Consider the following 23,527-nt stretch of genomic DNA (forward strand, 5'->3'; position numbering starts at 1 on the left):
AGAAAAATAAATCTACATAGCTATATTCAGTAAGGACCATCACTCTCTATTGATCAGAAGGGAAAATGTTTTGTCTAGAAATGTATGAAGCTTTCATTGTTTATCTTCTTTGTTTGTGTGATTTTGACCAATAGAGACCAAAGCACTCACCTACTAGATGAGGGGAAAGGGGTAGCTGTAGTTTGGATTTTAGTAAGGCTTTTGATAGGCTCACAGCATCTTTATGGACAAGTTGTCCACCTGTGGGATGAGCGGGTTCACAACGTGCTGGGAGAAGGGCAGAATTCAAAGGGTTGTAATGCATGGGGTCACACCTGTCTGGTGACTGGTGACCAGCAGTGTTCCTCAGGTTCAGCCCTAGGGCAGTCCTGTTCCAGGTATTTATCAAGGTATTTAATATGGATGCAGGGGTTGAACACACTCTTTTGCTGATGATACAAACTGGGAGGTGCTATTGACTGTCTTGAGGGTCAAGAAGCCTTGCAGAGGAATCTTGACAGATTGGAGCATTGGGATTGATTCATAGGATAAAATTTAACAAATGGAAATGTTGATTCTGCACCTAGGATGGAGTAACAGTTGTAGGCCCCTTCTACCTGAAATATTCTATTCTATTCTATTCTATTCTATTCTATTCTATTCTATTCTATTCTATTCTATTCTATTCCAAATTCAACAGCTTTATACTTCCAAGAGCCTAAACCATCTCTAGAAAAGAACAGTCAGCCAAATTACAGAAGTCCTTCTGAAAGCATTGCTCATTGCAATGTAAAATGACAAAATGAGAAGATAAAATTATTTGTATGTCGAAAGACATGGACTACAGGTAATAGAAATCACATTAACACCTATGCAGACAAATACAATTTGAATTTTCACCAACAAGGTATCTGACAGCAAGTTTGAATAGCTGAATATGATTTCTTCTCCTTAAATATTTATTTAAAGGAGCTTTTCCTTCATATAAGATTAATACATGTTCATTAGATCTGAAATCAGAGTCAGAGAAAATGGAAGATTTTTGCACCTCTTTTGGGCAAGTTCTGTATTTGCTTGTTAATGTTTTGCAGATATTACCATTTTAGTCACGTTTCACCTAGAAGGTGATAGGAAATTTTATATTTTACTTAAGATTGTGAGGCCCACTTTCATTACATTTTTCATTCCCAGTGACAGGAGTTTACGGTGCCAGTCAGAAAAAGTTTCTGTATAAAGATGACTTCTAAGCATTAAAAATTTGAATTATTATTCATGTTTTCATAAGTTGAGAAATATATATATTTTTAAAAGCTGGTGCAGATGTGGGTTATTTAATTTAGATCAAAATTGTACCTGGGTTTGCTGAAGTCAGAGAAATACATTTCTGCTAGTAGCTGCCAATTGATCCCGCCGTTATTGCTATACTGCAGCAGCACACCTTCTTCTCTGCTGTCGGGTTTATTGCATGAAGAAGTCTCTCCTCCAATCTGGATGTAAAACTGTACAAAATCCACCCATGTTGTGTCCAAATCCCAGCTTACCAGCTGTCTTTTTCCAGCCTACAATACAAAGAAAAGAGGGACAATAGTAATTTTAATTATGGCATCTTCACGATGAATAGGAATATCTGAAGTCCATCACAGATGAATATTACACACAAAATTACACAACACAGAAGACACTGACTTCTGTATCAACTTGGCTTTTTTTGTCTTTCAATTATTCTGCTTGGCCATCCTTAATGTCACCCTGATTTGATCCCACAAGAATTTTATTATTTGATTTCAATACACAATGAAACTTCACAATACAATTTCCACACAAGAATTTAATCTCATTCCCCCATGGTCCCACATGACTTCAGAGGACAAAGAGCAGGCATTGGATAAGCTGAATCAACCCCGGCTAAATTTTTAAATATTCAACTTTGTATTGATAATGCATGGAGCAGTAAAAAGGCCATTTCTCTAGTCTTATTCCCTGGTCAAATCCTGCACTATACAAGGTTACCCAATCACCTGAAATTGATTCCTATAATGCCTTGCTCAAAATCCATCTTCTACACAAGAACCAGGGAGTGGTATTTTCTCTTCATGCTTCAGCTGAATAAGATTTCTTCCTACACAAAACTATATTCTTTTCCTAATAAGCATTGTAAATCAGGAGTGTCTCAACTAAAACCTACAGATTTAGTTTCAAGTTTACCTAAGCACAAGAGAGAAACAAGGAGCCTTATAAAATTGAGTGAACAGCTTTTCCAAGTATACTTTTGAATTTAGGAGGTCAGCATGGTCATCTGTGCATATTCAGAAGACAGAGCATGCTCATAGAAAAAAAAAAAGCTTTAAGGTTTAAGAGCCTTTTACTGTAACTGAAATTATCCCATAATCCTCTTCCCTTTGTGCCCTGGGGCTTGAGGCCGAACTTGTGGATTTCCACATCACCAAACCTACAAGATGCTGGTGTGGAATATGAAGCTGCCTGTGACAAGGCAGGACACAGGATGAGAGCAGGGTCCCCAGAGAGGTGACCTTCATGCCCTGCATCTGGCACAGCCCTGCCCCAGCACAGCAACATGCTGCCACAGCTTTTATAGGCAGGGCAAAGCCATTGTGTACAGCTGGAGGGAGGATGTAGGGATCATATTTCTGCATTTGTTAAAGTAGCTTCAACCTGGCACCACCCCCCAAAATGGACCAGGACTGTCATCCTGCCTACTATTTATAATTCCCTTAAAAAAGTGTGTTTCTGTTCATCTCCAAGCATGAAAGGGTTTAAAAAAGGAAAACCAAGGTTAAGTTATGGCACCTGTGTTTTAAGTAATGTTTGTATTTTTCTCTCTCACTTGTACATTTGGGATCCTTATGACAAATTTCCAAATAAACTTGAGATAAGCAAGTGATGTCATCTAGCTGGACACAAGTAACAAGATTTAGGAGCTGGGATTTAAAATATCTGTGTTTTTTAATAAGGTGACAGATGAATTTAAATCCTATTCCATTCACCACCTCTTTCTTTGTTCTACACAGCTGAGGATAAACCCAGCAGAGATAAATGTTTACTGCTTTCTTTCTCTGTCTTTGCTTGGCTGAGCTCATTTGTGGATCCTACCAAATAGGGCACCTTGAGCTGTGAGACTGACTGCTGGAAGCTGAATTCATGGAGGTCTGAAGTTTTGTTGGCTTATACCACTGATGACAAGGCAGCAAAACCTGTGAAGAATCTTTTGACTCTCAAAAAGCTCATACAGGACACAACCATACTGATTTAGTCTGGAATTGTTCTTGTTGGTTTGGTTTATTTGGTTGTTTATTCCCAGCTGAGACTGGAATTCCCTCCTGGATGGTGCCATGAGAGTGAGAAGAACTCAGCCTTGGATGCAGCCCTGAGCTGCTGGGTACAGCTCCACGTGGCTAATGCTGTCCAAGGTGGCACTGATAATCTCTGGTTCATTGGAGACACTGGAATTTGATGTTGTCACCATCAAAGGAGGCAGTAATGGGTACTAAGAATGCAAACACCCTTGGTGTCCCATGGGCTGGTGTGTTCTGGCTGGCTGGGGGCACCCACCAGACTGACCTGCACTGGGCCAAGCTCTGGCCCTAAAACCATTCCAGGTGGGCTTTCCATATCTACACCCCACGGCAGGTTGCCTGCCAAGGGGTAATCACAGAACCAGGTGAATTGAGAGAGGGCATGAGTGATATAAAGCCTCAGGGGAACTGCAGGGGCTAACTGGAAGAGCTCTGAATTGTGAACACACCGACAGCTTATTAAAATGAGTTGCAAAACAAAAGACAGAGGGTTGTCAGAACAAAGCCAACATTAATTCTGGCAGCAGTAATTGATTATGGCAGCAAACATTAGACATTCAAATAAAAAGTGTCTGTTTGAGCAAATGAAATGTGAATTTGAGCTCCCCAAAACAATACAGAAGTGTATGGCAACTATAAAAATAATTTTTTATCATCTACAAGTACGGCCCCGAGACACCTTGTGAAAGATCTAAACAGAAATTAAATAAACCACCTTCTGTTGACAGCACACAGACTGCTACTACTCAAGAAATGAGTGATAACATAACCCTTAGAGATCAATAGAAAGAAGCCAAGAATTTCTAAATGAGTTTTTCACTCCTCCTTAGCAGGAATCAGAAGAAAGATCATAGCAGGTTAATTCTAATTTATCAAACTACTTTTGAGAAACTTGGCATAAGGAACCAAGCCAGAAGGAAAAACATCTAACAGGGAAGACAATTATGTATAAAAATCCAATTATCACAATTAGCTAGTTATACTGATTGGTCTATTATGAAATTTTCAGTGCAGAGCTCTATTTCCAGGGGAGCTGGATGTGAGACTGTGTAGGTGTGTTGAAAATTATTTCATGGGTTAGATTTTTGTAATGAGGTAAACAACACAAAATTGCACAGCGTTGCATATTGGGTTATTCTTCTGGGACTAATCTGGCTCTCATGACAGCAATGGCAGTTTGATCAAACCTTTAAAGGAGAAGCACATAGCTGCATTTACACTCTTCCTTTCAATTAAGAACAAAACAAACCTTAGTAATAGACCTGAGGAGCAACAATACAAAAATAAATCAGTGATTACAATGCATAATCTTACAGTTGGTTATAAATATCTCTTTTTATTTTAGGTATAATTGCTACTAATTAGCAGAATTCCATATATCTCTTTCCCGTCCTATTGTGGTTTTTTTGTCTGCAAAGTATCCAAGTTATACAAAAGAATATTCTCCTTCAGGTTAACCATTTTCTAAAAGCCTGAAAAAATGGGTTTTTTCAATAGTTTTTTTCCTGTGACCTCAAATTAAGCTGCTTGTGCCCTGGAAAGCCAACCTTTCCCCATCTCTTACCCAGGACAGTACAGAAGAAACAAATGGGAGCTTCTGGATGCTGTGAACTGAATCTTAAAAAAGAAAATGTACAAGTGAGACATTGTGAATATACACACTTCCCAGCACACTGGCAATTTACTACCTTTCATTACAGCTGCTATTTCTTGACTACACAGTGCATGTGTCTTTCCCTAGCTCTTTTGATGGCTTTGTTCTTTACCTGCAGAGCACAGCTGGGCTGTTTAACACACTTCTAATGTCGCGTGCAGCTTTCTGCCATCTCCCTTTTCCTTGCCACACAGCCACATTATGCTCCACAGAAACCTGCAGCCTGTGCCTTTATCAGCCTCCCAACCCTCTGTAGTACCTTGTTGAAGTAGAGTGAGGAGCCAGATGAGATGACCCCACAGCCCTCCTCGGGCTTGACGATCTCTCCCCCAATAATTTCCTGCCACTCTGTCTTCAGGGTGTCTGGGTTCTCAAAATCAGACATGATGGTTGAAGAAAGGGGATTTTCAGGCTGACATTCAGTACCCCGAAACCCTGAATCACACCTGGAGGGAAGTGTAAACATAACAAGTTTTAAGGACTTTATTTGATACTGGCAATTAGTTAAGGTAGTGCACTGACCTTATAAAATTCGATGTGGACAACCATAATTGAAAAAAAAAGCCCCTCATTCTGGAATTCTGGTTTTGTATCATGGAAACAAACCAGAATAACTGGAAAATGGAAAATCGAAAATTGTTTTTCTAAAAGAAACCAAAAAACCCTGTGGACTCGAGAAAGTTTGAAGCTGGCAGGGAATAGCAGTCTGTGTCCTTGGTGTAGCACCTATTCTGACAGTGGCTGCCAAGCAGAGCTGACCTGGTCCCTGGCATCCTCTGACTCAGCAAAGCAGCTCTGGCCCTGAGCCAAGGCTCTTGTGAAAGGGCTGGAGTGGCCACCAGGACACCAGCAGCAGGGCAGCTCTGTGCCACTGAAAGCTCTTCCAGTGCTTGGATCTGCCAAGGGTACAGCTTCTTGTACAGGCTGGTGTGGAGCAACCGGCTGCTCATGCTGCTGGAATGGTGAACCCCGCAGAGTGCTTTTGTTTTTTAAATTTTTAATACAAAAATAAGAACAGCCAAGAAAAAGAAAGCATGGAAAATAGTAGGGTGCCTGAAGTATCAGGAGGGCGTTGTTAAGAGGGCCTGACAAATGCCTCATACCTGCAAACACCGTGGTCACACCAGCCGTGCCCGCTGCACATGTTGGGACACTGCTGGCCAATGTAGATGTTGTCCAGGGCCCACTCATCCTGGGCTGTGTAGTAGCACTGGCTCCAGCGGAAACGTGTGGCACTGGACCTTCAAATCAACAACAATGCATTAATTTTTGATTCTTTACAGAATGGCAGGAAAAGAGGTAAAATGCAACCAAAAAAAAAATGAAGTTAGTATCCCAGTCACAGCCTAGGCTGCAAAGGCTGGCACACTCAAAGACAGATTCTTGCAAATTAACTTTCTAGATGATGCCACTCACTGCACAGGGCTACATAATGAACTTTCCAGTGACTGATGATACTTCTGAGGAGGAGCACACTGCAGGGATTTTGAGAATTATTTTAAGGTAAGCCTAGCTATGAATATTACTGGACTTTTATTGTGTTATGATTGCAAAATTGGAAAGCTGGAAGTAGGGTATGACTTTGTTTTTTATCTTTTGGTCACAGTTAACAGGTCATAAACTATCTAAAGAGGTTTCTCCTGATATTTATTATTTAAGCAATTATTAAAGTTCTTGAGTGTAAGTGAATACCAAGTATTTCCATTCAACAATAGTTGACTTTTTTCTTGGATTTTTTTTTTTTTGTCAGGATGGTTCTAAACCAGATTTTGCTCACTTATCACTGGTGACATTGAGAGCACAAATTTTTGACAAAGATCCTGTTTCATTGCACCTATTTTTTTCTACACTGCAAATTGCTTTTGGCCAACAACCCAAAATCTGTAACACCCAATATTTGTGGTGGGGAATCATCAAATTAAATTTCTTGCCTAACTAAGCTCTGGATATTTGTGATATTCTTATAGATATAGCTTCTCCTTTCTAAATACTTTTGTCTTCAATAGCTTGTTTTTCTTTACAATAGTGAAATCAGCTAATATTATCCATTAAAAATCATTTAGTGTTGGCCCTTTAGGAGACTGTCCAATGCAACACTGACATTTTCCAAGGGAGTGACTCCTGCTAGCCAAACCCAGCCTGATATCCACCACCCTCAAACACCAAGGCTGGAGAAGCAAGTGAATCATGAGAAAAGCAATTTTGGTCATCATCAAGCCTTTTCAAGCTGCCCTGCCAAACTGTGCCCACCCAACAGGCTGCAGACATTGGCTGGTGGCCACTCCCAAAAAGGGGACACAGAGACTCCACTCCATGCTTGTGTCAGAATGAGATGAAGAAAAATAGGTTGCATGTGAAGTGAAGGAAAGATGGGAAACTGTTCATCATGATGGAGCAAAAGGAGCTGTGCTGGCTGCATAACAGGTCTGGGTAAAAAGGGGTGGTGGTGGCAATGTGGGCACTAATGCTGGATTGCATTGTTGTGGAGGGGTAGGACAGAGAAAACAAGGCTGACTGAAGAGAACTAAAATTCCAGTTTTAAAATGGGATAAGCCTGTGTCTGGCCAAGGGCTGGTTGGGGGTGCTGAGGATGAAAAGCAGGCAGCTCTTATTAGAAGCTTCTTTTCTAGCTTGTTTCTGAGCCATATGGTTACTTTATGATGACACAGGATATAATGCTGTTACTCTGCTTACAAAGCCCTTTCCCCACCCCCAATAATTTATGTAGAATAAGACTTATTAAAATGAATATTGTAAAGGTGGCTGAGCCACCTGCTCACACGTATGGAAGTGAAGAAACGAATAGAGCAGGCCTGTGCAGCTGAAGAGGACAGAGTGGCAGAGCAATTAGCCACTCTGGCACATATGAGAAGTTTGGTACATGTGTGTGGATAAATTTTTAAAATACCAGTTATGATTTTCTTTAAAAAACAAGAGAAGCTACCCAAGGGCTTGATTTTTAATTGAAATGAGCCTTGTTGCCTGTTTTAAGTATCTGTTTGATATTACAAATACTGTAAGCATTTTTACAGCACTCAGAGTTAATCTGCAGGGGCAAATACTGATTAAATACTCCCTCGGGATATAATGTATTGATGGGTTACATTACAAGAGCTATGAATTATCCATTAAAAGTGTGCAATGCCAGTAATCAGCACACAAAGGACTTCCCAAGCTTGTGAAGACACAATGGGCAGTCAATATTGACTGCAATTATTTACCGTTTATTTTTGGAGTGCTCTGAAGTCAGCACACCTCTTTGGTGCTGAGGTTCATGTTCGCATCAATGGCACCACAGAGAGCCCTAACAGAGGCTGTAGGCTCTGGAAGGAGCTGTAATGACTGGTGTTAACTCTACTGTGTGCTGAGGAAAATGACAGTACTGCAACCAGAGTGGTGTTAGAGCAGGCAAACACATCCCCTGTGAACTCCCAGCACAGTAAAACTGTGTCATGTTATTTTCCCAGGTAGCAGGAGGGAGAGCACTGTGTTCAGACACCCCTGTTTCTCATCAGAGAGGGTATATGGGTAGAGTTGGGGTGTGAGACCTTGCAGCAAACCGGGGGAGATTTACAGTGATGCAGAGGCAATTTCACCATGCCATGGAAGTCTCGTGGTCCCCAACAAGTGGTGGTGCCCCCTAAAAAGAGCTTGGTGTGGCACTGATGGTGTTGCCTTGGCTGCTCACTTGCTGCCAGGTGCACATGGCCTGGAAGGGTGGCTGTGCAGGTGCATCAGGGCTGGTTCTGGGCACAAGGAGTGTGGAACTGGGCTCACTCCTGACCTACACCAACAGTGGGGAGAGCCCAGCCCTGTGCAGTGACAGGGGACCCCTCTGTGCCCAGGGGAGCACAGCACCTGGAGCCCCAGCTGAGAAGATCCCTGTGCAGCTCTGTTCCCAGGGCTGGGTGTGCCCCAGCCCTTTGCTGGGGATCATGTTGGTTTCACCTGACCAAAATGTTTCCCTGGAGAGTCTCACTGTCCCATTCCTGCTGCCACCCTGCCAGGTGCAGAGCTCCATCCGCCTCCTGGGGTTCCAGATGTTGGCTGCACATCAAGCTAAGGGTGCTCTCAGCTCTGCTGGTTTCTTAGAAGTTGCCCCAGCCAAATGAAGTGATTGTTTCTCTCATTTGAGGGGAGGGGAAGAAGGGAGGAGGCTCATTACCACGTGGAGATGAACATGTTGCCCAAAGGGAGGCATGTGCAGCAGCTGGAGGCTGGGGACAGTCCCCAGGGAGCCACATGCCAGCAGGGAGGAGTTATTTTTATCTGCAGACAGACAGCTCTCCCCTGGGCACAGCTTTGTCCCCGTGGGAATCCCGTTGTCCCAAGCTGCAGGGGACAAGGGGCTGCCCTCATCTTCCCACCCAGCCTGCTGCCAGGGGTCCTGTGGGAAGCAATGCCACTGTCACAGGGCTGTGGGCAGGGAAAACTATGGACTCAGATTCCTCCCTGGGCGAGGGATAATGCATGTTAGGCTGAAGTGACAATTGCAAAAGCAATGCTGCTGGAAAACCAGTCCTGCTCACTGTTTTTGAAAGCTTTCCAAGGCTGCTCTGCATCTCAAGGTAACAACAGCTTAAGAGGATTATGTTGTTAAAAATGGTAATCAACCATTTAAAAAACCATGTTAATTAAGAAAAGAGAATAAGGAGATGAACGTCAGCTGCATTCTCAGTGATAAACACTGGTTTTCTGGACAGTCACCCTTTGGACACTTACTGAAACGGGAAGTGACTGCGGAGCTATGAAAGCATTTCTTACATGCAAAATAAACTTCCCTAATTCCTCATATTTTCTCCTTTTTTTTTGTAATGATACTGGAAAGCAATCTACCTCTCTAATGACATTATATCCAAGTCAGGTTGATGTCAAATAAAAGTCACTTTTGTTGTGTGACATTTTACATAAGCACAAGGAAATCATGTCCCAGAAGTACTGCGAGTGAAATAATGTTCTGTTATAAAATTGTTCTGATATGTGAGTTAAAATAAAATCACTGCCTTCCCTCCTGATATTAAAAGCCTTAATGATTTAATGTAAATTTGTGGCTGGTAAAATTATATTTGCTACCTTCTGAGTTACCATAATTACATTTACCCAATTATCCTGAAGGTCTCATTCAGTCATTAGGTGTTGATTTGTTTATGAAGTCAGCAACTGACAGCTGCTTGTATCTCATTAAAGCCTGTTCATATGTAAATGCCTTGCATAAAACTGAAATTAATTTTCATCAGTGTTAGAAATGTTCAGTTCAAGTACAATACAATTTCAGCCAGCAGGTGCTTACATTTCATTTCTTCAATACAAGTCTCATTCTTGCAGCAGGTTTTCTACCATCCCAAATCTCACATAACACGGGGACTTTGTAAACTCATGCTTGCTAGATGCAGAACATCTACAGATTTGCAGGAATACCAGCACACCCAGAAAGTTTTACAAGAGAAATAGGTGCTGCTATGAACAATTTTCCAGCTGCATGAGCACAGTGCCACAGCCTGACACTTCCCACACGCCCAAGGTGCAAACCGTCAGCTGGGAGCTGTGCATCCAGGGATAAAAGCTCCAGCAGTCACAGCAGGGCTATGCAGGGGTGCGAGGGCATGCTGAGGCCAGCAAGGGCCAGAACAAGGCTAATGAGACATTCCTGGGACTCGTTCAGGGGGTTGGTTTCCCTGGGCAGTAAGCACAGGGCAGGCTGGGCGTTTGGCAGCCTTTGCCTTGTGGGGATGAAATGGAAGGAAGGTCCAGAGGTCTCTCCCCCTCAGCCCAGCTTTGGGAAGGCAGAACAGCTGGCTCTGCCTCTGCACTGCTCCTCCTGGCCATCGCTGAGGTTTGGCCTCTGTGTGGTGGTTGCAGTGGGTGCAGGTGGGGATGGGACAGGAGGAGGAGGGAAGGCACCCCAAAGAGGAGACCTACAGAGCATATTCACTGCCAGCCACCTGGAGCAATGCCCTCTGTGTGGCTGGCAGTGGAGAGCTGCACATCAAATTGTCACCAATAACCCCCAGGTTTTGGAAAAGCAGAAACTTGCTCTAGGATCACAAGCCTGTTCTAAAAATCTCAAAAAAAATCCCCTGCCAATCTCAACCCAAAGGAACTGTTGAGCCCTTAACCTGCTCTTTGGCACTGGAAAGGAATGTTAGAAGGAGGAGAAAGTGGTGAGAGAGATGAGTGTGGTGTGCTGGATTGCATTTGATGGGGAACAAGCAGCCACCCTTCTTCTTCACCCTGATAGCACTGTAGCACAACACAGCTCAGAAAATGTCTTCTACGAAGAGCTAAGAAATTTTCAGTGGTAATTTGTACCTTAATTACAAACAAAACTCTGCTAACAGACAGGAATCCCTTCAGATACAAGACAGAGTGTGAAATATTTATGATTTGTGCTCAGCATAGAACAGGAACCCGGCTATTACTTCATCATAATTTCTCCCCACAGTCTCCTAAATTAAAATGGGGCTACATGCTTCTGTCACTTCATATGCTGAGAAAATGTAGTAGAGCCTAAAGAAAAAGAGGGCCACAACATTGGAATCATCACCAAATACACAGTGTATAATAACTATGAGTACATTATATATTTTATAAATTAGGAATAACAGCCTGCTTTGGAGCACAACCCAAAAAATTGTAGATGCTTTTTAAAGACCTAAGCGCTTATGTGAACCACAGATTTTGTGGGTGGTGGCACATAATGACATGTAAGATTTAGTACATTATAATCTAACTACAAAGCAGTTATCTGTAGACTTACTTGCACCATTTGGTATTATCTGATATGATAAGTTCTAAGGATTCAATATTTGCCTTTGATGTTTTGCCTAGAAATAGGAAATTCTGAATATTGGCTGTACAGCAAAAAGGACCAGTGTGTTGAAAGAAGGTATCATTGGGGTATGATTGATGGAAAGAGGCTGTGCTGAGGCCATGCAGAGTGAAAAAAAATAATGATAAAGGATGGGGAAATACAATGATGACTTAATCTGAGCAAGCTCTCATTGCAATTGCTATGATGGATTCAGGTCAAACATAATCAAAATATAACTCTAATTGCAGTAATTAAATTCTCAAATGAAGGATGCCCTGAAGATTATTGGGATTTATGACAACTTTTTATTTGTATGGTATAATAAAGATTTAAAAATAAACAATGAAAGAAAGAATTTAGTTATTAAAATTTTAGGAGAGGCAAATCAAGTTTGATTACAACAAGATGAATAGGCTTTCTGATAATTTTTGTTTCTCTTTTTTTTGCATGAGAGAATGTTATTTTTTGAAGACATGCTATAAAAAGAAACAAGAGTTAAAAAATTCCCAGAAATGAATCATTAGTTATTGTTTATACAGGGCTTTGGTCTGAAGATGTAAACAATAAGGAATGTGCAAAATAAAAATTAACAATACAAATAAAGCCTTCCTCCAATAGGGCATTTATAGACAAGTGCCACTATTTTTGAAAAGTCTGAACTTTATTAGGAGAGTCAGAATATGTATTGAAAACAATCCTAAACAATAGTTTCTGTTGACTTCACCAACTTTTATTCTCTAATTATGTAAGGAATGCATTTTATGGGAAATACCTGTGACTGGGTCAGCCCTGGCACCCTACCTATTGGCTTGAGTATGGCCTGCAGAGGACTTGAGATTTGTCACAGCAATTGATGTGACAAATTGTCTGCACAACACCCCACCCCCCCCACTTTCATGCCCCCCCAAAAGTTTAAAGATAGGAAATAAATGCTTACCAAGTCTTCTGAGGTAAAAGAACAGTGATTCTCCTCCACTGAGTAAATTCACTGGAGTGGTAAATACTTGCTGATGTAAACTCCTGACAGCTCGGCATACTGGGAAGGCATTCCTTAAGATAAAACATTTCAAGATTAGATTTAATGTTGAGGAATAATTGGGAACAGAAACAAGGGTCAGCCAGCCGCAGAACCAGGAGCTTGTCTGGGTCCAGATGTTGGAGTGAAAGACCCAGAAGAGAAAAATCATGGCATGATGTGGAGAAATTTTTCAGAAAATTTGTAGTACAATTGAGGATGGAGGAAAGCCATATGAATCTATTTAAAGATTTTAGGATTCATGACTAGAAATGGTTTTTTTGCTTTTCTCCATGAGGAATGTCTGTCTATCTCTCTGGTTTTTACTTTCTTCACCCCAGCATCAACCATGGACTGTGGAGTAAGGATACAAGACCACTATGAATAAGTCTATGAAAGTGACCTCTGGACTATCATAAAGGTCATTATAGAGACCTACATGTGAGGCTTTGCCTGGGCATGCTGACTGGCCCACAGCCTCCATCTGCAGTGGGCAGCAGCAGTAGGAGCAGACAGAGCCACCCCAGAGGGCCCAACCACAGCCTGCTGGAGTTGTGTCCTCAGCCCTTCTCAAGCTCTGCAGCTGAGCTAGCTTTGAAACCTACAGCAAGCAGTGTAAATTCTTCCCTCCTGCTTCTAGGACTATTTCTGCATTTAACTCAGATTCCTGTTGAGGCCTGTTTCCAAAATTCTGGTGGTTTTTTTTTTTTTGTTTTGTTTTTGTTTTGTTTTTGTTTTGTTTTTTTTGGTGGTTTTTTAAAAATTTTTATTTATTTTTTATTATTATTATTTTTTAATTTTTTTAAATTTTAAATTTTTTTTTATTTAGAAAATATGATCATTGTCACATCTTTTAAATATGCAATATAAATGAAGTCCATTATCCCAGCTTCTTACTGTTTTGTAGCACCGCCCTTCCAATGTTACTTCATTTTTGCAATATTCCATTAATTTATTTCCTTTTTGTCAGATCAGCACCCCAAAAATTTGCCTATGAGGTATTAATAAAGTGCTTGGAAGTTACTATCAATCTACATGATCTTGTTCTAGCTACCAGTTCAGAGTGCCCTCTGCCCCCTGCTGCCACAGCACAGCATCTCCTGACCATCCCCACTTGCCCAAGAGTATTTATTTCACTGGTCACTGCTGTGCTCACCCCCATGAAGGGTATCAGGCAAGAGAACAGACACCTGCTCATGCAAGTAGCCTGCTTTGTCTGTTCTGAAACTAATAATAAAGCAGTGACTCTCTACAGAAATTATGGCAATTAAGAATATTTATATGGTTAAATTATACAGTAATAGGTATGTATTAAATATGAAGAAGGGCAGAATATATTATTTTACAGAGAAATTTATTGCTCAAACATCTTAGAGTATTAAATTAAGATCTGAGACCTTATTTTTTTTTTTTTTTGTTTGTTTTTTTTTTTTTGGTAGATTTTCTAAAGGCTTAGTTTCCTTTCCAGCAATTTTCAAACATTTTTTCTTGATTCATCTCCCCTAAAAGATTATAGAAAAGTGGATCTAATAAAGATCAGTGATCACAAAGCAAACAAAATTTTCAAACATTTTAATTAATTAGTGTTTTGTTTATTTGCCAGGTTATGTCCTTGAAATATACTACAAATACTCTTTTATCACAACAACATGGGTGGTGTGAGGAAAATTGTTTGGCTGCATGTTCTCTCTGAACTGAGCTCTACTGAGCAAGGAAAGGAGCACTAAAATCTGAAGCTAACTTATCTTCCATGGATGTCAAGCACAAACCCCAAACACCCACTGCTAGGAACTATTCTTGGACACCAAGATGATGATGCCTGCCAGGTATAAAAGAGATGAACAGTGTTTGAAATATATGATATATAGCTTTCCTCTGGATTCTGTTTAAGGTAAGAAATCATTATTTGGATTTCCAAAGTTTAAAAATTCATTTATTGCCATTTCTTTATCATGCCCACAAAGTAAATGTGGCAAAACACAACATGGCAAGGGTAACCAGGCAAAGCTTTAATTGCTCACAGAAGGTGTGGAACTTGACAGACAAATCCTTGGGTAAGCTTGCAGAGCAGGCAGTGAAAAGGTGGTAGGACAAGTTCCCTGGCACCCTCTGAACCTGCTCAGAGGCAGCCAAAGGACCTTGGTTAGTTCACCCCGAGTCCAGGGGAAGTCCAGCTTTTCATCTAAGAGTGAAAACAAGAGCATGAACTATGGCCAAATGCACTGCTCACATTTGTGCTGAGACAGCACTGAGGCACCAGGGGGAAGAGCAGCCAGGGCTGCTATTTGCACTTCCAGCAGAGTGGGGAAACAGCGGTCATCCCAGCCTGGACTGTGCTTGAACCAGGGCTGGGAGATGAAAGGCTCTGCATTACAATCCCCTGAAGGAATGTGCTTTCCATTTACGAAATGGCTGTGCACAAGGGCAGAAAGAATCTCTGTCCATTTAAATTCCAGGAAACAGTAGATGCATTTTGCTTGGAAAAACAAAGCAATAGCACAGGAAAGATCTCAGCCATTACCCTGTAGCTCTAACTGTGGCCCAATTTTTTTCGCAGCCTTTGTCCATTCCCGTCACTATTTTGTATTTCAGGCTTTCAGATACCTATCTTGCAAATTTTACAAGGAACAGTCTAAATAGCTCTGTGAGTGATTTTGACTGATTACAACTGAGCATTTCTTTATTGAAAGGTGAAAAAGGAAAACATCTATATTTGTTCAATGCCAAAAGTGTATTTCAGACTATCTTTGTATAAAGCAGAGTTTATGGAAGACAAACGTCCTCACTGCCAGCCTCACCTCCTGAACAAGATGCCATGTGAGGCCATGGTTGGTGGAGTACTCCAGTTTCACCTGGTTGTCCATATGAGGAGTAAAGGCCTGACCACAGCCCATCACCAAGTTGAACTGTATCATATACGAGGCTCCAATCTGCATGGACTGGGTCTCCACGTAGCGCATGCTAGAGGCTAGCTTTGAATCTCCTGTAAAACTGAGAGATGCAAGGAAAGAATCAGGATGGATCCCCAAAAGAATTCAAAAAAGAGCATTACAGTTCTGGGTTAAATACAGTTGTGCTTCTTTATTCTGTAGATTGGCACGTGGGATGAGACCACGCACAGAAGAATCTTTCTGCTGGTACTTCTGCAAATTACCAGGAAGGTCTTGATGTATCCCAGCATGTGAAACACTGAATTATTCTGTTAGTTCTTACTATATGCTTTTTGTATTAAGGATCAAGTTAGGATCTAGCAAAGGGTAACATAAGGAAAAAACAACAGAAAGAAAGTTAATTCCCCTGGGTGTCCATTGCCTAAGGTCATGCCACAGTCAGAGTTCTAATTTCATTTTAATACTGGGCAGTTAAGATACTCTGAATCTAGTTTAAAATATTGTTATATACACTGTTAACTTCATTGGTTTTCAAGTGTACCTATACACAATTCATTCACTTGACTGTGTTTCAGAATTAATCTTCTATTCTCAGCTTGTTTTCAGTAGAATGTACTGATATAAGAGTTATATTTTCCAGTGGATTGGAGAGCAATAGCTCTCCAATGAGAACCATTGTTTGGAACACACATATGCACATATATTTTGCAAGGTACCCAGTTACCATATATATAGTATTGCAATTTATAGTCTGAAATTCCAAGATATTTCACTTCAAATGCAGGTTTTTATTCTATGCAGTACTCAAAATAAAAAGGAAACAACCAAATTCAAAACATCAAATCCAATAGAAGCATAAGAAGGAAGTTATAACAACTTAAACATTGAATCTTTCTCACCATCAAAACAAAGTATTTTAATGAAAGTTCACATAGAATGAAAATTGCCTCTGTCTCCTTAGTTTGAGATTTTAGTCTTCAGAAGTACTGCAGTCCTTTCAGCTTCAGTATTTTCGAAGACTATTCTTAAATGTGAACAATTTAGAAAAGGGATTGGCTCTTTTTAAAGAAAAATCACTGCAAATCATGATGGAAAAGAAAAAGCTGCATTCAGTACAGTAGTGATGAAGAGAATAATCTAGTTCAAGGTTGCTCTTATGATTGAGTAAGCAACAGTTTATTATCTTAAATAAGAAGTCATAATCTTTAAATACAATACAGAAGAACACATTAGCTTCTACTCCTATAAATTCAAGGTCATGACAAAGAGAGTGTGAGGACGAGGAATACAAGTCAGTGTCACTTAGGACTCTTTTAAATTAATTCACTGACCTACATTGTTTTCTACAGAGTCCTTTCCAGAGAGAGCACTTATTCCATAAATGTCAGCATCCTGCCTTAAAGCTTTAGAAAAAAATTACTGAAAGCTGACATTAGTTTTGTCATTATCAAATTTCTGTTACTTGGCATAAATTAACATCCAGGCTGCTTTCTACTCTCTGGCCTCACTTTTGTGACTTGATTTCCTAAAGATGATCCAGCTCATGGCATTATGTTAAATGTTTCACTTTGTCTTGTCTCTCAGCAGCCCAAAGTGACAGTGGGTGGGCACTCCCTTCACTGCCAGGGCACGAGGGCACTGTCGTGGACAACTGGACTGGAAGGCAGTGAGTTATCTTGGAAAACTGTATCTGAACTGTTTGCCCTTTCAGTTGGTGTTCTCAGTGTTTTTCTTCTCAATAGGAAGGATAATTTTAAGTTAAGAAGAGGATGTAATGTGCACTCATCAGCAGTGCAGCTCTCAACCTATGGTTTGTGGCTTCGTGGTTAGATCTGAATGCACCTTGGACGAACTTGTCTGGATAATGCCTGAATTTATTTTTCTTCTAAACTTTATCTTGTGTTTTATAAAATGACAAAAATCCTCAAATTTAAAAGGTAAAGCTGATTTGATCTGACACAGGCTGAAGCCCCGCTGGGAAATCTGTGCCAATACAACCAGGCTCTTCAGGTATCAGTCAAACACGTGCAGTGTAATCAGGTGGAAGTTATGTGCACCACTGCTTTGGAAGAGGATTTGGCACTGCACACAAAAGCCTGGGCATAGCAGCACATTGCTGTTACCTAAAGCTTATCTGAACAGATTAAAGGAGTTGAAACTCAACAATTTAATGAAACATCTGCCCAGAAGTTGTCTTCCCAAATTAATAGAACACAAGTAAAGGATTTCTAGTGAAGAAAGGGGCAAAGAATTAAATGTAACATTTTGCTCTTGTCTTCACAAAAATTCCCTTTATTCAATGCTACTAAATAAAGTGAGAAAAAAAGTCTTAAACTCTAATATTTTCTTTCTAGCGGCATTCAGGTCATGATTAAAATATTTTAAATTTAGTATTCATTTTAATTTAGTAGCTTAGCCACTGGATATTGTACACAATATATTAAGTAAGTTAAAAAGTCAAACCAGCTCTTTAAAATGCATATTAAAGAAATGTGGAAAAGGAAGGTAGTGTTGAGATGCAGACAATATGTGGTGCTCTATAAGAAGCTCTTTTGAGGCAAGGAAATCACATTACAGGTACACAAAGTCCTTTATCATCCACATTTTGCCTCCAGCTGAACACAAGTAGCATTAAAGTTGTGGGCTCCACCTTGTCCCTTCTTTGCTCTCCAGATCTCTCATGTTGTGGTTAGGGGTATGCTCTTTTGCTGGAATACCAAATGTTTTCTTTGTTCTGGGAGCCACACAGCTGGAATACCTTTCCAGAATTTGTAAAAGATGAAATAATGTCCCTGGCGTCACAATAATTAACTAAAAAATCTTCAGAAATGAGAATGCAGAGGGCTCATTTTTGTATAAATGTGTTGCTGTGAGTGGATTTCTGGCACGTGTGTAATTAGACCTGTGGAGGCTCAGGAACACAATACCCATAGGTGCCCTCAGAACAATCACTCTCCCTCCAAGCACTGCCAGCTAATTGGTACTTCTGGGAATGGTATCACAGTCAATGTCAGCCAACCTGCCTTGCTCCAAACTGCTCTGAGACCCCCAGAGTTACCATATTTTCAAGGCTGGTACTTTTAGGAATACTGAAAAGCCACATGGATGCAGCTTTTTTGTAAAGCTGCGTTGACTGAAAATATTGACACAATGGCCCAAGGCCCACACCAGACACAGCTTTGCTTCCATCAAAAGCAGGGGATGTTTGGCCTTTTTGCATCACATCATTCCTACTTTGCTAAATAATTCCTAAATGTATTAACATCATTAATATAATTAAGTCGATTACCTGAAAGAAACTTTCTGCATGTTACAGAGAAACAATTACTCAAAGCAACAAAGCATTTAAGACACTGGTAAACTACCAAGCTGATGTAGGACCACTGTAGGATATTGCTCCATAAAGACAGCTCATGAAAAGACAGGTTTACAGTCTTCTTCTAGGCTTCTCAGGGGCAGTGGGACACTCTATCATTTGCTACACTGAGTCAAATCATAATGCTGTGATCTGACTGGAGACAGTTTATTTATATAAAGCTATTTTATTTGTGTCTAGATGAATATATATATATATATATATATATATATATATATATATAAAGGTATTTTATTTGTGACCAGATGAAGACATATATATATACTCACACATATACATATATATATACATAGTTAGCATCCTTATCAATATTTAAATGAATTTCAGCAAGTCACTCTATATAGACTATAACACTCCAGAGATATTTGGTTCAAAATTTTGCTTGAATATGAGCTTTTTGGAGAAGTGATGAATTAATGTACATCATCAGACTTCATTTTAAAGTATTCCAGAGTCCTTTCAGTACAACCAATACACTTGATGGAATAAAGTTAAGGATCCATTCTGGAACAAAATGATGATGATGGCTATCAAATAAAATGACTGTTCAGACATAGACCATGAAAAAACTCAAGAATCACCTTTGATCAAAACATATGTTTATCAACAATTTTTTTTTCATGAAGCCAGGTATGGAAAAGAACATAAAATTTTATTAATCTCCCTCCTCAGTTTTTTCTAATTTTAAGGATAAAAGTTTCATGTTTACAGGTTCTAAGGCAGAAATGGAGGCCTAATAGACAATTAAAAGCAATTCTGTGAAAATGGGCCTGGGGATGACACCCTGTAAAATGATTGATAGTGTATTTCCCATAGCTGTACTAATGAAAAAGCTGTTGTCAGACTGTTCTCAAGAGGATGGTGCAAGTGCTACTGCAAGATCTGCTCGTGAGTTAGAAACTCATGAGTTAGAAAATGAGAACCAAATGGACTCACAGCTGGGAAAACCCAACAATAATTAATTTAACTAGCAACCATTTGTACAGACTTTGTGTAAGTTTAAAAATTTCCCTTGAGAGGAGCAAGGTCAGTGAAGGATAGAGTTCATGTTTTCCAGTGATAATGAAAAATACTTAGACATAAACAGTGAGGAAGGCTTTGATTCTGTATTTGATGAATGGAAACTTCAACATTTCTACTGTGACTGAGCAGCACAAACCCTAGTCCATCTCCATATGGGATGGAGAATTTAGCTTAGTGTTTATTATTTTGATTCTGATTTAGAGTCATGGGAGGAAAAGAGAGGAACCTCTGCTGTCTTATCTGCCCTCCTCCCCATGATAAACTGGTCTTAAAAGTACAGAGGGAAAACAATGTCATTAAAAGGCTTTCATTCCAACTCTTTGATAAGGAAGATGCAAACAGTTTGAGCCCTAACATGTTGTTTCATTTTAATGAGCAGCGAGTACCTTCCTTGTCCTTATTAAAGTGGTTAATGGTGCTTCTACTGCCTCATTATCAGTGCTAGGACACATTTGGTGTTGTTCCTACTGCTAAGCCAACTCCTTTTAGTTTGACAGATGATCAGAAAGTCAAATCAGATTGCTCAGAGATACTTGTTAATAAAATTCCAACAGTGTTTCTCTGAGTGTCCATGGGGATGCTAAAATTATTTTATTTTCTTCAGGTTTTCTATAATTACTGTGATTGTACTTTCTCCAAAGAAATATATCTATGCCAATTAAAACTATACTGGGTTTATAGGTTGATGAGACTAGCATGAAACTGTTATTTGGTTTTAATCAAAACACACAGATTAAATTGAGCTTCCCTTGTATTAATTCCAAATGTTATATTCAAATGCTCCAGATTTTTTTTTTGTGAAGCGTGTTAATGTTTTAGCAAAAAAAGAATATTTTTATGCAATCCTAACAAATTTTTTCCTTTGTTTTTTCTGTTCTTTTACTTCTTTTGCCTTTATTTCCTTTGAGGGGCGTGATGTTTTCTTGTTTTGTTTCTAAATACACAGCATATTTGAGACCTAATTGCAATATGTCATAATGCTGATCACGGTGCAGATGCCTAAGTGTACATAATACCAGACAAAGCAACTATAAATGGATAATGCCTATATTGTGCTGCCTTTGCTTTCTGGATTATAATGTAATGGCTATGTACACAAATCTGAACATCACTTACAAAATATTCTGTACTTAAGGTATTATTCCATTACCTGCATATCCATATTAACCTGCCTGGATTTTAAGTGAAGATTATGAAACATTTCTGAATTTTTTCTATTAGTGTATTCCTTAAATATTCCATGGAAAAAGAATGCTACATTCAATGTTCCCATCAAACAAAAATTTGTGCAATGAATTGAAAAACTTACTGCTAATTGCAATGAGATTAGTGACTGCATTTTTGTCCACAAATTGAGGATAAGACATTATTACTCTGAATAGCTGTCAGAAAAATGCATTTTCAGCAGTCACTTGATCCTTAGCAGGATGAATAGACAAGGAAAACAAAAGGAAAACAGGAAAGAATACATGTTTCTTACCAGAGAGTCCAGTCATGCCCACAGTAAGGCTGAACATTTCCCAGGTAGAACCCCAGGGACTGTGTGACTTCAACCAGGTTGGTGAAGTCCAGACTGATGCTGTTGAAAAGCACAGAGGTCATGATGATTTCGTCGATTGCCCACACATCTTCTCCTTGGGAAGAGTGATATGGCTGCCACCACCTGAACTGAATGCCAACCTGCCTTGCATCTTCAGGCAGCTCCACTGAAATTATTCTGGAAAACAAAACAAAGTTGTTATTGCCAGTTTTTCCTGTTTGTGGTAATTCCGTGGGGATATATTTTCAGTAACTTTTCCTTTTTGACCCTAAAAATCATGGAGTAAATTTAACCCACAAATACTGCTGATACAACTGCTACCAGAGACAGGGACAGGGGGATTGTTCTCTTGCTAATCAGTTAATTTACTGAAAACCAGTCATGTACATAAGCCACCAGAAAGAGTTTCTACCAAATTTGTAGCTTTTGCTTCCATTGTGGACCTCTCAGTAAATTTAAAGATGTAAATTAGCAAAGGGATGATGAGGTGACAAGGATTTAAGAATTCTAGTTTGCCTTTGTCAGGTTCAGTGGGTTTTATCCTGAAGATACACATCTTGTAAACATCTCCATTCCCCACATAGCATTGATATCATTGTAATGGTGCTCTTGTCCTACAGGAACCCACCCCTGTAAATTGCCACAATCAAGTGGAAAAGGTTCATCCTGTCAGACAGTGTGATTATGTGTAGTTCTTTTTGGCAGACACTCCTTTTTTGTAGCTGCATAGAGATGCAACTGTAGGTGAGTCCCAGGTGCTTCTGCTATGCAAGGTCCCCTGATTTGTCATGGCAGCTATGTCAACACACCAAGAATTGAAAAACTGCAAAGAAAATTAAGAGCATTATCTGATTTCCAGGAGCAATTTTCATACACTGCAGGAGGGAGTGTACATTAATTGCCACAGCAATGACACCTTCTTGAAAGCCCCATAAATCACCAAGACCATGGTACCCCACACAGCCACATCAGCTGAGAGACAGACTGGCAACAGGGACATTTGTCTCCATTGGGGTACAATTACTTGCTGGCTAAAGGGTTTCCAGCCAGCTCATCATGTAGCTGTTATTTTTCTTTCTCTGTTAGAAGAAATATGGATAAAATGAAATATCAGGTAAACTGAAAGCATCTTTTTATACTCCAGCACAAATTCTTTTCATACTCAAGGTTTTCTAAGCTGCCTGTTTTGTTCTCTGCATATGAAAGAGTCTTGTGACTGTGGCAATCTTAGTGCAAAAACCACACTTAAAAATGACTTGCTACAACATCCTTGTAGAGAGTAGATTTATAATACTGTTGTTCAGTGTGACATTCATTTTAAAGAAGAATACATTAATCCATTAACCAGAAACAAATCAAATAGCTTGGCTAAACAGGTGGGAAGCACTCAGAAAGTCCTCCCTGGCTTTTCTGGGAGATGCTTTCTGGAGAGTGAAGTATGGAGGGACAGCCAGAGGTGACACGACCGTGTCCCTGTGGCATGGGACCAGCACAGCACACACTTTATGTATGGTGGATACCTTTCCTTTACACTCAAATAAACATGTTTGAATGCCTTCAGACCCTGGCTTCTTTTCTACTAAGGATTTTCTCATAAGAAGCAACTTTATAACCTTTTGGGTTATTTTTTAAAGGCACAAATGATAAGAAATTGCTACAGATGCTAAAAGGAGTCATGATTTTTTTTCTGCCAAGATTAAGGGGTGTGGACCTGAGGAAAACTGGTACCCTGCCAGGAGGAGCTCTGTATCCAGTGGGCCCTGTGAAGCACCTGGCACTTGTGTGAGCCAATGCTCTGCCATAATCCAGGGCATATTTCTCTGCTGGTGGCTGCCTCTGATGCCTGCATCTTCCCTTTCACTCTTAACTCTCATAAGTATGCCCATGTGGACACTAATTCTCACAGACAGTAATATACAGAAAA

At 40.0% G+C, this 23,527-nt stretch overlaps 1 protein-coding gene across 2 annotated transcripts in view; it reads right to left on the reverse strand.

Moving 5' to 3' along the window:
* The window catches only part of RELN (reelin), a 275,939-nt gene that overhangs the window by 68,842 nt on the left and 183,570 nt on the right, over positions 1–23,527 (reverse strand). For both annotated transcript variants that reach the window (XM_064421959.1, XM_064421958.1), the window contains exons 20-25: positions 21,544–21,780; positions 15,572–15,764; positions 12,696–12,808; positions 6,051–6,188; positions 5,207–5,393; positions 1,333–1,538 (exon numbers count right to left, since the gene is read on the reverse strand). In XM_064421959.1, coding sequence (XP_064278029.1) covers positions 1,333–1,538; positions 5,207–5,393; positions 6,051–6,188; positions 12,696–12,808; positions 15,572–15,764; positions 21,544–21,780 — 1,074 coding nt within the window. The remainder of the gene's footprint in view (positions 1–1,332; positions 1,539–5,206; positions 5,394–6,050; positions 6,189–12,695; positions 12,809–15,571; positions 15,765–21,543; positions 21,781–23,527) is intronic.

This window comes from Passer domesticus, chromosome 5 (genome assembly GCF_036417665.1).
Source record: "Passer domesticus isolate bPasDom1 chromosome 5, bPasDom1.hap1, whole genome shotgun sequence".
Taxonomy (NCBI): Eukaryota; Metazoa; Chordata; class Aves; order Passeriformes; family Passeridae; genus Passer; species Passer domesticus.